The sequence below is a fragment of the Mustela erminea genome, chromosome 1 (genome assembly GCF_009829155.1).
Source record: "Mustela erminea isolate mMusErm1 chromosome 1, mMusErm1.Pri, whole genome shotgun sequence".
NCBI classification, from domain to species: Eukaryota; Metazoa; Chordata; class Mammalia; order Carnivora; family Mustelidae; genus Mustela; species Mustela erminea.
Window position 1 is genome coordinate 101,183,045 of NC_045614.1, and position 16,883 is coordinate 101,199,927.

A 16,883-nucleotide genomic window follows, 5' to 3' on the forward strand; every position below is an offset into this window, starting at 1 on the left:
ATTATTTATCTGTCTTCTGACAGCCTCTTGTAATCTTGCAATAAAATTAGTATAGGGCTCTCTTGGACCCTGTACCACTTTCTGTAAAGAAGAGCACTTATCTCCCTGAGATTCTATTCTCTCCCATGCTCTCGAACAGCAACGCCGGAGCTGTTCAACAGCTTGATCATTAATACCTGGTCTTGAACCTGGGCCCACGGTCCGAGACCCATGAGCTGTTCATGGAAACAGGAATGTTATGAGCTCTATTATGGGCAGCTGCTATTTCTGCATGATCTTGCTACCATGTTTTGAACTGCAAGAACTCACTTGGAGATAGAACTGTTCTTGCTAGCAATGACCAATCCATCGGGAGTAGTCGATTGCCTTCTGTGATGCCTTGAATAATTCTCGTTGTAAATGGAGAATTAGCTCCATAGTTTTGTACTGCCTCTTTTAATTCCTTCAACAATTTGAAGGGGAATTGCTCATGCTTGGCCTCCTAGACACCATTAGGGTTGTTAGGATCATGTCCTGGAGCGACATGTTCTATAATAACCGGGAAATTAAAATGCAAGGCATCTAAGTCTCCCGCTCGCTGTGCTTCAAGGAGACCTTTCTGAACAGCCGATAGCATGTACTTTTCATCTTTTTTATTAAATGGTGCCTTCTTATAGAACAGCAGAGCCGACGGCAACAGTGACATGGGCACCTTTTGTTTTGTTACCAGAGGAGAAGGAGGAGGAAGAATTTCCTCCTTCCTATATTCCTTCCTGGTGGCCTTAATAGTTTCTTTCTCTTCCTGGATGGCATGTTCAGGTTCCTCTGTTTTAGTTTCTCCTGAACATTCATTATTGCTCTCTGAATCAGGGGTTTGTAAAGGCTCCAAAACGGAGCAAATGAGGGTCCAAGTAGGCCATATAGTGACTGGAATTTGCTTTCCTTTCGTATACCAAAGTTTTAACTCGTGACCGACTTTTTCCCATGTTTGTAAATCTAAAGTCCCTAATACAGAGAACCAGGAGCAATGTTCTTTAATTACCTTTAAAAGCTCCGTAAGTTGGCCCTCGCTGACTTTTGCTCCTCCAGCCTTCAGGAACCTTCTCAATAAACACACATGAGGGCGATAATCGTTTGTGCTCTCTAGATTACCCATACCCTGCGGTAATTGCCCACAACTCACCAGTGGGGAAAAAGGCACAGCCGTGCAAAACTCGCATTGGGGCTTCTTCTCCTGTTTTATTTCTGATCAGTCTGATTAACAGGGACCGGGCGCCACTTGCCGTTTCCAGTCCGCGACGAGAGAAGAATTAGGCACAAACAAGTCCGCTGCAAAAGAGTAGGAGCAGGGGACAACAGTCGAAAAGGACTGCTGCCACGAGCAACTCCACAGTCTCACTTTTATTAGATAGAAACAATAGCCAACAGAAGGATTGATGAAGGTCAAACGTTAATCCTGTCTTGCAGGCAAGCAAGGAGGAGGGTAAGGTTTATAGTTATCCAAGCACATTCAAAGGACTCATCTAACTAACAACGGGCACTTCTGGGAAGAGAAAGGAGCGACAACGAAAAAGGGAAGCAGGCGGTTTTCCTTCCACCCTGAGCTGACCGGGCGTTCCCGGCTGCCCAGCTTCAGTGAAGGGGCGGCCTTCCGCCCTGAGCAAGCCGGGCAATCCCAGCTGCCCAGGTTCACGGTCGTACATCGACCTTCTCCCCAAAGACCTGTTGTCAGTATATGTATTTCTTAAGGCCATATCTAAATGTGCTTGGCAACTAGTAAAATCCTCCAGGGCTTACAGTTTAAGTAACAAATTGTTCCGAGGGGCAGCAGCAGCCTGCAGTTCACCTCCAGCTCTTGCTCTGTTACTGGGGTCCATGGAGGAGTGCTGGTGGTGATGGGTGTGTGTTGGGAGAGGGAGGGAGGTGCTAGCATGGACAAACGGCTAAGGAAGGGAAGAGAGTAACAGGTTGGGTCAGAATCTCAGGAGGCAAGTCTCGCAACAGCTAATCCCCAGAGCTTCCAGCAGAGGGCAGCAGGGCACTGTGAGCAGCTGGTTGGGTGCACGTCACAGATGAATTCATCCGAACTTCTGTCGGGTGGACGGCAGGGACCAAGAATCCTTCAGAGACTGCGTGCCCTCACAGAGCTGCCTGATAGAAAATAAGCCTGCAAACAAGCTAATGATTTGTCTCCAGGAAACCCCAAAACAGAAGACAAATCCAGTTTCTTTCAAAACCGTATTTTTAATTAAGTCTCTAAGTCACCTTTTTATCTCTTTTATATATTTACTTACATTTGGCTTTATTACAATGAAGGTTTTAAGGCAGCTGCACGAGGTCATGAGGTCTTGGTTTCATCCTAATTACGCAGGACAGAGGAAACTCAGAATCCGTCCGTATTTGCCCCAGGTGAGAGGCCTTATTTACTGACAGGCACTTGTCTCTGTATTTGCCCAAAGGAAGGAAGGGACATCAGGCCAAAGCCGGGGACAGATACATTTGGAATGAAAGCCTAGCAGCCTAGACTTGGTACCAAGAGCAGAAAACCAGATTAGTGACAGATTTTATCAGAGCCAGCAGGTATTAGACGGCCAGCCCTCAGGCGAGGGTGAAACCTGGGCCTCAGGACTGGCTTGTCATTAGCTAATGTCCTGACCTTTGGGTGGGTGGATGGGGACAGGAGGACAGGATCAGAGCATTTGTCGGGTCCCATCTATCTCAGATAGGGGAACCTAAGAGCACTAAAGGGACCTGTAGGGAAACACACTAAAATGGTTTTTGTGCTCTGGGCCTAGCTGGAAGATGGGAGTTGATTGGGGAAAGCACTGGAAGGGAACTGCTCTCTATGTGGAAAGTGGGTGGAAGTCGCATCTTGACCTTCATGCGCACAATCCATTTCTAGCCTCAGGACCTTGGAACAGGGCAGGCAGGCTGGTGGGGGTTTTCATAGTTTCTAGTGTGGAGCTCTTTCTTTACACCAGAGCTGGGAGGGTCCTAAGGCACAGGCTTAGCCCCTCCTTAAGCATCCCACTGAGCCCTGTTTGAAGAGCCCTGGTCTAGAACAGTGGACTGGCTTGTGTTGGGTCCCCTGAGGAAGGACACAGCCTTTTCAACCCCCACCGGGATACCATTTAAGACCACTTCAGATAGGAATACGGGCATCACAGAGAATGTCAGGCAAACACAAAATCTTTTGGTTTTCATCTTTACTTTCAATCCCAAACTTTCCCCCTTTCATTACAAAAGTACTAAATGAACACGGACAGAATTGGAAAACTGACATTTGCAACTCTGTGCCTTCAGCAGGCATCTCAATAATCCCACCACCAACACCCCTGTGCAAGGATAGATCAGGCAGACAGTTCGCGGCAATGAGAACTATACCATAAATGCATGATCTTTTTATTTCATATAAAAATGATCAACACGAGAAAAGCCAGAGTGTGTGTTGGTTTTGCACACTCCAATGCTCCCAAGAGCCTTCTCCTCTGGCCGGGCTGGAGGATCAGCCCTCCCGGAAGGGAGAGGTGGCCTAGGCCCCCAGCTGTGCCCAGAGATGGTGAGCTCGCTGTGGTGCAGAAAGCTGAAAGCGCCAAGGTCCCGGGCCTTTTCCTGGGCGTGGAGGGGTGGCTGCCTGTTGTGGCCATGGCCGGGCAGCTGGGCGGCACACTGGCCACCTTCCTGTGCAGGGAGTGGGCTCCCGGCCCACACTCACGGGAAGCTGTCTGTGCTTGTCCCTCCAGAGGGCCGTGATCCAGCAGAGTGGCTGTCCAAGGCCAATCAGTCTGACTTCTCATCAGCCCCCTCTGGCCCTCTGAGGAGCTGTCAGTCCACTGTGCCATTGTAGGATTTGTTGAACTTGTTGAAGGTGAAATCCACGGTGTGTGTGGAGATGGGCTTTCTGTACAGAGGGTTGGAAGCCTAGAGAACACAGAAGGCAAGAGGACATGGGTGTCCATTCATTCGCACACACATATTCAGGGTTCGAGACCCTTCTTCAATCCATCACCCTGGAAGGCGGCAGCCTGAGCATGCAGGCGGTGACAGCCCTGGGTGGCCACTGACCATCGCGCCCTGGGAAAGACCCTCCAGGTCTCAGAACTTCTGCTCTTTATCTCTGAAACAAGGGGCCGGACCAGATGATGTCTGAAGTCCCTTCCAATTTAAACAGAGACCAACCAGGGATCCAGGGATGCTCACTGCACTCAGTTCTATGGGAAAGCGCATCCGCCTGGGGAGACGAGACTTGCACAACAGATGCCGTAGGGGACTCCAAGGACTTGAGGTCCTTTACTGAGTCTGCGGTCTCTCAAGGACCATCCAGCTTCTTCCTGCCGAGGCTGCACCATACCTCTGCCTCTGCTCTATGAGGATCCTAAGCTGGGTCTGCTGTGGGGCTGTGCATAGGGCCCTCTGTGCTCTGGGGTCGTGTGTTCTCACCATCCCGATCTAGCCACACACCGCCTCCCAGGTGTTGTTTCTTTGATTTGAATGCCAAAGACGGGGGCTTTAAAGCTTGTGTGACCTCAACCAGACCTCGAAGTTCGACTTTTTCTCTACTACTAACATCCCGCTGGCTTACCATCTCATAGCGGGCCCTGGACCGCTCGCTCTGGAACTTTGCAAACTCTCTCCGGTCATGGATAGTGACAAGTAGCTTCCAGATGGCCAGGAGCGCAATCCCAATCAGGAGGATACTGCCCACCACGGCCAGGAGGATGGTTGTGGCATCGGGGGCAGTTCCACACTCTGGAGGGGACCAGGAAGCAGGGTGAGCGGAGCCACCAGGAAAGCATGGCCACACATGCCACCCCACCCTCATCCCCACCTAGCCCCCTCGCTCTCACAGGCCGTGTGACCCCTGTGCTCAGCAGCATCTCCCCGCACCTGAGTGCCCAGGCCTGGCCTGGCCTGGTCTCCACTCTCGAGACTGGACTGGTCCCGGCCTTCCTGTGAATGGTTTCAGAGCAGACCCGGCAGGCGGCAGACTGCACGAAGCTGCATCCACAAGGGCCGGGCGGCGGGCCAGCCAACAGTTGTAAGCCCTTAGGGTGGCCCTTCGCAGCGAATGTGCTTATTTTCAAAGGACCGCGAAGACCGCGCTTGAAGACAAAGCCTCATTCTTGCAGGCCTGCATCCTGGGCACAGCATTTCCTCTGCTGCTGGCCCTGAAAAGCCACATTATGTGGCGTGGCTCAATTTGGAAAAACAGTTTGCCATGCTGTAAATTGAAGGGAGCAGCTTTTTCTCTCCTCACCCCTAGCCCCCTTCCAGAGAAGAATAAAAGGAGTCATACTAGAATCCCTGATTACTCCAAAACAAGAGGCCATTGGTCCCTGGGTCCAAAGCAGGAGGCAGAATTATCATTGTTTCAACAAAGGCTGGGCCTCCTTAGGGGCCCTGGAGCCGAGCAGGGCCATGTAACCCAGAGCTCTGATGGCGGGTCTTGGACGGAAAAGTGTGGCAGCAGGCTGTGGACTCGAGAGCTCCCTGAGACAAGTGCGGCCCGAGCTCCCCGCCGGTCAGACCCACCTGGCTCCCTGAGGACGGTCAGGTTGGACTTGCCGCTGGCGAGCTCCGCGTAGGTGAACATCATGACACAGTCCTTGGCAGTTTTGTAGAAACAAAGCACAGCCTCTTGGTCATCTTTCACTGGAAGAAAACGGGGCACAAGTGTCTGCTCTGAGCGACCCAGTATGCTGACCGAGGGCAGGGAGCCGAGCACCTCGGTTAAGCAAGTGGGTACCAAGAGACATAAAGTGGAGGCTGGGGCTTTACGAGGAGCTGGGGTGTCTCCCATCAAGCATGCAGCCCCAGCGAGGAGTGTGGGTTGCTCCGGGGCCATGAATCCCCTGGGGCGCGAGCAGTCTCTGGGGAGTGGGAGAGAGGCTCTGCCAACCTCCCCCATGTGGGCAGGACAGGAAGCAGGGGGAGCACTGGTGTGCTACTCTGGGCTGAGGCTGGGCCATGGAACTGCCCTGGACGTGAAGGGGACACAAAGTAAAGGGCCATCCCGATGCCCTGCAAGCCCAGGCAAGAGCTCACAGTCGAGTGCCCCTGGCTGGGAGCCCGCTGCAGTGGCCAAGCGTCCATGGCTCTGTTCTAGGACGGAAACCCACAGCGTCCACAGAGGGTGAGGAGGCCATTCAGACAGGAGTGCCGCGGGCCAGTGCTGGAGGCCAGGACGGGGTCTGGATGCCACTTGCCGGGCTCCTTCACAGGGAGCAGCCCCCGCCTAGCCCCACACAGCTGTTCCCCTGACACGACAGAGTCCCAGCCCCCTGTCCAGGCACCACCTGCACTCCAAGGCTTCTGTGGGCAAGGGTCAGACTGATTTCTAGGAGGGAAAGGGAGTAGGGAAGGGAAAGGGGACATTCAGCAGCAATGGCCATTTGGTCCTGAGCAACTGCGGTGGGCTGAGGCGGCTGCGTGAGATGCCTTTCGGCTCTTGCCTTTGCAACCCTACTGCTCTCACCGGCTTTTCACCGGGAACCAGACCAGTCAGTGTGGTCATCAAAGGTGAGGGCCTGGACCATTCTCCCAGCCCCACTACCCGTAAGCCTGGCCTGGCTGAGTGCACGTGTGTGTGAGAAAAGCCAGGAGAGGGAAGGATACACAGTCCACCTGAGTGGACACCTTCTCCTGGAGGATTTTACCCAGAGTCCTTAGGAGCTAGGATATAGCCACAGCGGTCAGTCGGAACCACGGGGCAGGAATGAGGGAGGCCGTGCATCGGGGCCAAGATGGGAGGCTGGAGCCAGGAGCCCGCAGCAGCTGAGGTCAAGTGAGGCTGCCAGCCAGGGGCCCTCAGAGGCAGAACCCCTGTCGAGGTACACAGTCTTGTCCCCTCGCCCCACTGTTTTAGGTACAACTCAGTCATTTGATATGTTGACGATGTATCACTACTCTCACCATCTAATTCCAGAACATTTCTATTACCTCCAAGAGAAACCCTTGCTGTTAGCAGTCAGTCTCAATCCTCATCTCTCCCCAGCCTCTAGCAACCACCGACCTACTTTCTGTCTCTGTGCTTTTGCCTATTTTGGACATTTCACATAAATGGCATCATACGATATATGTCCTTTTCTGTCTGGCTTCTCACACACAGCATAATACCTGGAAGATTCGTCTCTGTAGCACATATCAGAGCCCCACACCTTCTTCTCCTGGATGGATGTACCTCATTAGCTTTCCCTCGGTTCACGGTCACTTGGGCTGTTTCAAACTTTTGACTACTATGGATAATGCTGCTATAAGCATTCATGCCCAAGTTCTGGTTAATGTGTTGCCCATTCTCCTGTACATACACCCAGGGGCGACTCAATGCGCTGTGTGGTAACGGTTTAACCGGGGGAAGCCGCCGGACTTCTCCAAAATCATGCGCCATTTTACATCGCGGTCAGAACGTATGCGGGTTCCAACACAGGGCCGCTTTGGTTTGGGTAATCACAGTGTTCCAGACCAGCTTCCGAGTCAGCCACGTGCACTCACGGCTAAGGGATGTGATCTGCATCTCTTACCCTTAGAGACTCTCAGCCGGGACAGCAACAGCTGTGCTGGAAAGGGGACGGAGGCAGCCCAGAGAGGGTGGAAAGCAGAGGTCTGTGCACCCCTGTCTGAGCGTCCTGTGGGCTCCCACTCAGAAACGGACTCGTAGACATTGTCCAGAGGCAAAGGCACAAGGACGGATGGACAGAGTCAAATTGGAGTGGTTCACATGAGAAGACGCCTCAAACGAGAGCTGCCGTGCCAGAGAACAGAGCAAGGTGCAGTGAGAGCTGCAGGAACGAACGTCTGCCACGGGGACAAGAGCCAGGGCGGCACGTGGGCCCAGGTGCCATCTGGCCACATAAGAGCTCAGCCCCTTCTGAGGCCTTGCAGCATTGTGAGAGCTGCACCAGGCTGAGACCAAATGTGGCAGAGAGACCCGGTAGTCGTTCATCAAACACGGTTTCCCTGCCTCCTCGGCACACGACTTGACTACATTTCCTAGAGACCCTTGCAGCTTCAATAACGCCAGATGGCTGAGTTCTGGCCAGTGACATGCAGGTGGGAATCCCAGGCCATCACTTCCAGGCCCAGCCCACAGAAGCATCTCATGCGATCCCTCACTCTGTCTTCCCCCACAAGCTAATGAGTGGAGAGGATCCCAAGGACCCTGAGGCGAGTGGAACCTTCATACAGAACGACCTCACAGAAGGCCTTGCCAACCAGGAATGTCTTCCGTGGACTCGCAGTGAAAGACTTACATTCTTTTAAGTCACTGAGGCCTGGGGTGTGTCTGTTACAGCAGCTAACATGGCTTGTCCTGACATACCCACCGTTCAGAGAGCCTGAGAGATGTGGCTAGAAAGGGGCCGGACTCCAGGGATGGCACAGAAAGTGATGAACAAGGAGGTCATACCTGCAGAGGGCCTGGAACTTACACCCTAGCAAAGGCAGCCCAAGTCCTCTTGGGGAGCCCCCAGTAGCGCCCAGACCCTGACACTGTGGTTCCTAACCCAAGGCTAGAACTGCCCTGCTCCCCACCAGGCACCAATGAATCACCCCCAGGGGAGGAAGCCTTGAGGCGTTTGCCAAGATACAGAAGGGGATGGCAGCCCAGGGCCACTGCGGCACACTCACCGATGGTGTCCACCCACGTGACCACCTCATCCTTGCACAGGCTGTGGCAGGTCTGGTTCTCAGCCGGGACCCCCGAGTGAAGCAGCAAGCACTCGATGCAGTCTCTTTGGAGAAGAGGGGATAAATGCAGGTGTTAGAGGCTGTGCAGTAGCCCCCCACCAGCAGCCGAGCTCCCAGGGGTGTGTGACCCGCCCTCCTGCCAGCCCTGGAGGCTCTAACTTTGTCCTAGCTTCACATTTTTGACCTAAGGGCTTCTGCTGGCCTCTGACTGCTGTCACATGGGTGGCCGGAGGGTCCTCGGAGGAACACGTGTGAGATTAGAAGCATGTCTGGCCTCCATGTTGAGTTGCATGTTGGAGATCTCTCAAGTTCAGATACCAGGAGCCCAACCCACTGCACTCTGCTGCATCTGATGCTGGCAAGCGTGTGCCCCAAGCAGAAGACATCACAGTGAGTAAGACATGCTGTTCTGGGCCTTGCACAGGGTTCCTCACACCCCCTCAGCCAGTGCCTCCTGCCCCACATTGCCCCAGTTCCCACGATCGCAGGGCCCTCAACTCTTCCTCTGTATTAGACTCTCCATGGACCTTTCTAGAAAATCCTGCTTCTAGAGCATGCCTACACCCGTGAGATCCACATCTCCGGGGCACAGCCTGGCTTCACAGTGAGGGCGATGAAGCCCTGCCCTGTAGCCCCTCAGGAACTAGCCCCCTCTCCCTGCCAGAGGAACCTGCCTATGAGCTGGGCTACACCCTGTGAGTTGGTCTACACTAGCCTCCAGTAGAGGCTACAGGGTCACAGCCTCCTCCCAGGAAACCTACATTTCAAGAGGGTCCTTCTGGAGAAATCAGGTTAGGAGCGAAAGAGACACTTTGAGCCCCTCTCCTCCGTGTTGGGTGCACAGTTTAAATCAGGTATTATCTTTGGGTGAAAATGCTTAACAACAGTGCTCAAGTAAGGGTCAGTTCTCCTTCCCAGAGCCCAGCCCAGCTCCAGGTATTCCCCATCGACCCGTGGGAGCAGCCGACTCCTGAGGAGGCGGGGCCAGAGCAGCGAAGCTTTGACCAAGGGCCTGTGAAGCCTGCGGTGGTGGGGTGGGGGGCGGTGGGACAGGGGAGCACAAATGGACCCCCAGGGAGGGGTGGTCTGGGGAAAAACAACCAGCTGACAGCGAATTCTCAGGGCCTTGGCGGGGAGCCCACGGTTCCTGGTGGCCTGTGAGGAAGGTGAGCGCCCCGGAAACAGGCTTCCTCAGGAGTCTGGGTGAGGGCCCAGGAGCCTAGAGTGCAGAGGGCAGGCGGGGACCCCGCAGAGACCTGGAGGACGTGCCGCCCTGCTCACCCCACAGGCCCGTGGGGACCGACGAGGCTGTGTCGGAAAGCTCTCTGGCAAAAACACAGAAGAATGTACAGCCACTGTGCACGGCCTTCGTTATCATCATCTGTTTTTTTTAATTCCTTGAGACTGAGGCCGGTATCTACATTCCCAAGGGAGAAACTGCGGCGGGAGCACCGCAGGGGAAGGGAGTCGGAGAGAACCTCTCCAGGACCCTCTTCTCGTACAGGGAGGTGAGGGAGCCTGGAGAAGTGGAGGCAGCGGGTCCAGCACCCAGAGGCCCTGCTTCTCAGTAAGCCCCTCCCAAGTCCTCACTTTCCCAGGAACGACCTCAAGGAAACCCTGCAGAGTTACAAACAAGTTGTATTGTTTGCATTTCCCTTGAGGCCAGAGTCCCAGAGGGCTGGCCACTGAGGCTGGGCTGGGGGCCAGGAAGCCTCGGTTTAGCTTGGCCTCCTGAATGAACACACTGCAAAGCCCCCCGGCCGACCTTCCGTCTCCGAGAGGCCCTCCAGCTGCAACGCCAGTTGTCGTTAAACCACAGGACCACGTCCAAGAAACATTCCCTAATTACCATGTGGACCGATTGGTCTGACTCGTATGCTCCACACGCTGGGCTGAAACTTGCCATATACTGTAGTCACGTGTTAAAATTAAAGTCTGGCCTTTTAAACAAACAAGTTGCTGAGAGAGACTTGACTCTGAGAGCCTGTTAATTGAAATCGGCTGAGGCTGAGTGTAACCTCCCCCAAGGTGAAGGGTATGTTTGGTTAGTGCTAGAAAGTGGAGATTGGCGGTTCTGAAACCCCGGGGCAGGGAGCGGGGAAGACAGAAGGCATGCAAAACCTGGTGGTTCCTGGCAAAACAGCAAGGAGAAAAACAGCCTGCTGCAAGTCACTATCAAAGGGAATTTGTTTAAAACAACAGTTGCAGTTGGGCAGAGAAAAGAGACAGAAGGTCAGTGCGGCCCAGAGATAAAGGAATAGTGGCTTCCTTACGGCATCTCCCTGCTCTCCCTGTTGCTCTGGTATTACTTAATGGAGAAGGAATTATCAAGTGCTGTGTTTTCTAGGTCTTCAACATTTGCAGCTTGGGATGTGCCGTTTTGACAAAAGTGAAGGCTGTTGGGCCTTTTAATTGACTTCTGGCAAACCTATACTGCCTTGTGGCTCCAGAGGAAAGAAATGGGCTTTATCTACTTTTACTGATTCCATGTGTGTTGTCCTCGTTTGCCCCGCCCCCTTCCTCTCGGGTGCCCCAAGGACAGGGAGCACACACCTGACAGAGTTCTGCCGCAGGGAGCTGGGGGAGGCCCCTCCTGCCCCCACCATCCCGTCGCTGTGGCTCCAGGCGCAGAGGGACACAGCCATTGGGCTCCAGATCCAGGATCGTACCCTCGTCCCCTGGGAGGTTTCTGTTGGGATTTCTGTTACTTCTCCACTCGTAGCAGGTCTAAAGCAGATCTGTTTTTCTTCTCCCTTACTCTCCCCCGCACTTCTCCAGTTACACAAAATAAATCTGACCCTGTCTATCTTGTCTCTCGATCTGCAGCCAGCTTTCAATTACCCATGCCTGGATTATTTGAGGCAAACGTCCAAGCAGGGGTTCTGCCACCCAGAACATTTCGGAGCGAGGACTGCCCAGCAGCCAGAGCAGGCTCACAGAGCATGAACTCCTTCCATTATCAGCCTAAGCCAGACATTTGGAGGGGAAATCTGCCAAAAGAAAATTGCACAGTTGCATTCCCCAGCCAAAGAGAGACGATGTCTGTATTATTATTTGTTTCTGATTATCTGTGCCCATTTCCCTCACTTGAGGCCCCTTAGCATGCGTGGTGCTGACACAGCTGTTTTTTTCTAGCAAAATTCAAGAGAAACGGTCACTCTTGCTTTCCTGATGGCGTAGCTCCTCAATCCCTTTAATTCCAGCACATTCACACTCTGGCAGAGGGTGAAAGGCACGGCCACTGGAAGGTCAGCCTGGGGAACGTGACCCTGTGGCCAAGGCAGCAGGGGCGGGGGGGGGGGGGGGGCTGGCCACAGGGGCGGGGGGGGGGGCCCATTGTCCGGACAATCTCTGCATTCAGCAGCAGCACAGGGCCCGTGTTCCATTATCTCTATAAATGGAGCAGAAAATTCACAAGCCATTGTGGCTTGTTGCCGGCAGGCCTTATCTAGGTCGCATGCCCTCCTACCCAATCTACCTTCTGATTATGTTTTGTTCAAAGCTGCATTTGCCAAACGGGCACCCTGTGAAACATTACTTGGGAAATGTTAATGTCAGGGAGGGGATCAAACGCGTTGGAAAACCAGACGTGTCCTAAAGGCCCTTCTAAAAAACTCAGTAACACTCGAATGGCTCTGAGAAGACACTATTTTGGTACCAAAACCGGTTTAATTGAACTCAGTGATCTGGTAACTTCTAAATTTGGGAATAGAATAGCAGTCTTTTTTGTTGTTGTTGTTGTCCTGTTTTTATTTCCTTACAAAATCCCCATGGAACCAGCATTTCAAGAACACTATTTTACTATATAATGTAGTTAACACCGAGTTACTGTTCTTGTTCCTAAGAGTCTCGCTCCCCAGCAGGACTAGGCAGTGGAAGATGTGGGGGATGGAAGGAAGAGGCTGGCCAGCCCCAGGGCCCGAAGGGCTGGAAGACAGGCCTCGTCTGGGGGGAGAAGCGGGAGTGAGGGTGCCGTTACCTCTTGGTGCTGCAAGCGTCTGGGCAGGTCGGGCACTTCTCACATGTCTCTCCAAAGGCTCCTGGCTCCGTGCACTGGCACTGCCCACACACACAGTGCCCACGGCCGCTGCACATCTGGCCATCTTTGGCCAAGCATGTGCTGATGTCTGTCGAGCAGTTACAGTTGTCCCCAATGTAACCTGCATGGCACTTGCATTCTCCACAGTGACACTCGCCATGGCCTAAAGGGACACACGTAGCATGTCAGCGCCTGCCTTCACAAACCCCAAACCCACCCCCTGGGCCCTGCCATGAGCCAGGGACATGGATGGTGTCCTGCAGCGCTGTTTGGGCACACAGGGCCCAGTGCCCACAGGCTTCGGCAGCCAGGGTCCAGGCAGCATGTGCGGCCCAGCCAGGCCTGGGGTAGTGCTGCCCGCTGGTTCAGAATTTGGCCAAGGGACACCACAGGACCAGGACCCCAGGGAGCTTCTTCCTGTCTCAGCTGTCATGTAAAGAACAGCCACCAAATAGGTCCACGTCCTAATCCCTAGAACCTGTGAACATCACCTCCCACAGCAAAAGAGACTGCAGATGTGACTCCATGTCGGATTCCGAGATGACCGCGTCTCCTGCACTCTCGAGGTGGCCCCGATGCCATCACAAGGATCCACAGGAGATGAAGACGAAGGGGGATCTGATCACAGAAGGTAGTGGCAGTGGGACAACAGAAGCCTGATGCTAGCTGCGGCCTTTGAAGATGGAGGAAGAGGCCAGAGAGCCAAGAACTGTGAGGAATGCAGCTCGAGAAGGTGGAGATGGCGAGGAAATGGATCCTCCCCCAGAGCCCCGAGGGAGTCCAGCCCTGCCAGCACCGTGACTCTAGCCCAGTGGAAGCAACTGCAGACTCGGAGCTCCAGAATTCAAGAGAATAAACCTGTGTTGTTAAAGGCCACTCACTCTGCGGTAATTTGTTACAGGCCCAGTGGGCAGCGAGGCTAAATTCTCGCTCTGGCCGCAGACCCGGAGCGCGTGCGGGGGCCGCGGAGGCTAGCCGAACGGCCCTCCCGCCACCTCCATCAGCCTTCACAAACGCGAGCAGTTCCGACATCTGTGCCGTGTGGGGACCCTTGGTGTCCTCCCTCCACAGCTGATGTAGCCGAGATACAGAGACGAAGGCCTGCTGGAGGTCATGAGCCAGCGGCCGGGAGCCAGGACCAGCGAGTGTGACCTCCAGCGCCCACCACCTCTCGGGAGGAAGGGGGCAGAGCAGGCCCATACCGAGACGACAGCCAGCTGAGGGGCACCCTGCTCCCCTCTGCAGGAGGGACCCTTGCCCCAGCCTGCAAGGCGGGAGGGGCCGGGCCTCCCCTGAAGTTCTGCAGGCACCAAGGGCAAGAGGCTCCCTCAGCCTGGAGGATAAGCGTGTGTGAGTGAGAGCGACTGAACGTGTCGCTCGGTGAAAAGCACGGGGCACGCCAACGTCCAAGGGGACCAAGGGCCTGACCGTGGACTCTCGAACCTCTGGCCTCACACAGGCAGAAAGCAGCACTCTCCGTTGCACGAACTCTCCCTTATGCTATTACTGCATGTTTTCCTTCCGGATGCTGTCTTGCAAGAATTGGCATGACTGAGCACCCACTTCCACCTACAGGAGACTAGCGCTGTGGGCATCTCACAGGTGCAGGCCTTGCATTTTACTCCCACACCAGAGCCAGTTACCCAGGTAGTTGGATCCCGGCACCTTCCGTGAGCCCAGCAATGAGCGTGACCCAATTTAGTTCAGGACCTCATTCCAAAGAGCTTCCTCACTGACCACTTACTTCCTGCCCCCTTCTGCTCTGTCTGCTCCTCAGTGCCTAGAATCTGCAGGCAGGAGGGAGGCCATCTGGAGAGACTGAGCCTCCCAACCCTCCCGGGCCAGACAGCCTGTCCACCTGCACTGGAGCTCAGAGCTGCAGCAGCAACAGAGAACCCTCCCATCTCCCAGCCAGCACCGAGGCATATGGCAGCTCTCTGGGCCAGGTGAGGAGAGCCAAGCCCCAGTCAGCAGCAGGCTGGGAGTGCCCCTTAACTGCCTGGAGACTGGCATGTGGACATAAGGCCCAGGAGGGAGCAGCACCCCTGCCCCAGGGTTACCCCAGGCAAGGGCAGGGGGCTGGAGGGCGCTCACACACAGCGGGAGGGGGCCGCAGAGCCTCCTGTCACCCAGCCAGTGAACAGCACGGGTTCTGAGCCAGGGCAGGCAGGAAACCACCACCCATGGGAAGTCTTCCCGAATTAAATGCAGTTAAATTTAATGCAATTAAACAACCCTTCCCTCTCCAGCTTCAGGGGCCACACTGGTCAAGGGCCCGTTTTCAATTAAAAATGGGTCACTGTTGGGGTAATCCCCCACAAAACACAACTTTATTATGAAAATTACCCAACCTGGCAGCCAAGTTGAGAGGACTGTACAGTGAACGTCTGCGTACTTGCCACCCACGTTCCACTGTTAGCAGGTTATCACATACCCTCCCACCCCTCTGTCTCCCCATCAGTAGTTTCCAAAATGGATTTCAAAGAGAGCTGCAGAGGTGAGTGCTTCTGGGGTAGGTTTCTTTTTTTTTTTTTTTTAAAGATTTTTTCTTTATTTATTTGACAGAGATCACAAGTAGGCAGAGAGGCAGGCAGAGAGAGAGGAGGAAGCGGGCTCTCTGCTCTGCAGGGAGCCCGATGTGGGGCTCGATCCCAGGACCCTGGGATCATGACCCGAGCCGAAGGCAGAGGCTTAACCCACTGAGCCACCCAGGTGCCCCCTGGGGTAGGTTTCTAATACAGCTCTGGTGTATTAGAATCTCCAGCAGCTTGTACATCACACCTTCCCATAAAGCAAACACACAAAGAACAAAAAGCACGGTCAGTGCTGTCTTTACAAGCAGCAAGATGGTACCCAGGCCAGAGACCCTGCTTTGCTTCAGAAAGTAAGGGCTGTTTCCCTCCCAGCTCTGTGTGGCAGCAATACACTAGCCAAATACAACCTGACCCTGTATTCCAAAGTGCCTCTTCTGGAGAAGAGGTAGGGTATTATTTTGTTGAAGACTTGGGTTTCGGGTGAGGTGTGTGTGTGTGTGTGTGCAGCAGGCAGAACTTGTCCCCCACGGTGCCTGGGCATGGAAGTGATGGCATCTGCTTGCTGAGAAGGTCAGCAAGGGTACCCACTGCTCTGAACTCTCCCCCGTGACCCCAGATCCACCATAGGCCTGGCTGCGCTGGGTACGTCTGATACCCTGCGGGTGCAAGAGCTCCCAAGCCCAGCCGGAGGTCAGTGAAGCTGAGTGTGCCCCAGACCCAGGCTCAAGCAGAGAAAGTCAGGGATCAAGGGCAGGAAAGGGACAGGGCTCACCACCAGAGACATGAGCCACTGCAGGAAGCTTCCCACAACACCTGAGTAGCCAACATCAACAAGAAACAGTGTGCAAGACCCCTGCAGAGCAGACAGAGTGCGGACAGCCCCGGCCCCCTCCAGTGCAGTAAGCAAGCAAGTGGGGAGCTGCCGAGGGGCTGTGGGACAACAGAAAACCCTTCTTCATGCAGCTTTGGGCCTCAAATATTTGACGACTCTGAAGTCAAGTCCCAACAAGCCAAACCAGGGAAACAGCGGCTCCTGGCCTGGTGTCATGGCTGAAGCCTCACGAGGGGTTGTCTTCAGCGGCCTATTGGCTCCCCTGCTCGCCCCACTTCAGGTTATGAAGCAGTTCTGGCTGCTGAAGCAGCTACGGCACAGATGTGGCTCGTGCTGCCACGTCCTCCTGCCCGCCTATGGCCGACCTTGGCTTGCCCCCCCCCCCCACCCCAGCATAGTACTCCAAGCAGGTTCTACCAGCTGTGGGGCCAGCCCACAAGATATAGCTACTGGCAGTCGTGGTTTAAAGCTCCCAAGTCCCCTTTAAAAAGAGTGACCCATACAGGTCTTCCAAAACTAGGCTGGTCTGGTTACACTTCAACCTGACCCAAATGTCTCGGACCCTGCAGCTGGGCCTCAACCCGCCTCTCCCCCAAGCTGCATGCACGGAGATCCCCGCATCTTCCGGTTGGCACTTAGCCTCTCCTAATGCCCTAGTAGGAAAGGAACATGTTATTAAAGTAACAAGGGCCGTTTGGCCTTGTCCCAAGGATCAATAACCTACCAATCACCAGTAAAACTAAATGGGGGACTGGGGACTTGATCCTGGCCAACAACACCCAGAGGGCCTACGCAAGGACTCTTCAGCAGAACA

At 54.4% G+C, this 16,883-nt stretch overlaps 1 protein-coding gene across 1 annotated transcript in view; it reads right to left on the bottom strand.

Annotated features, from left to right (window-relative positions):
* Positions 1-3,170: 3,170 nt before the first annotated feature.
* Positions 3,171-16,883, bottom strand: part of ITGB5 (integrin subunit beta 5) — a 112,856-nt gene continuing 99,143 nt past the window's right edge. Inside the window, exons 11-15 of the mRNA XM_032335703.1 lie at positions 12,644-12,866; positions 8,605-8,708; positions 5,512-5,631; positions 4,562-4,728; positions 3,171-3,900 (exon numbers count right to left, since the gene is read on the bottom strand). Coding sequence (XP_032191594.1) covers positions 3,805-3,900; positions 4,562-4,728; positions 5,512-5,631; positions 8,605-8,708; positions 12,644-12,866 — 710 coding nt within the window. The 3' untranslated portion in view covers positions 3,171-3,804. The remainder of the gene's footprint in view (positions 3,901-4,561; positions 4,729-5,511; positions 5,632-8,604; positions 8,709-12,643; positions 12,867-16,883) is intronic.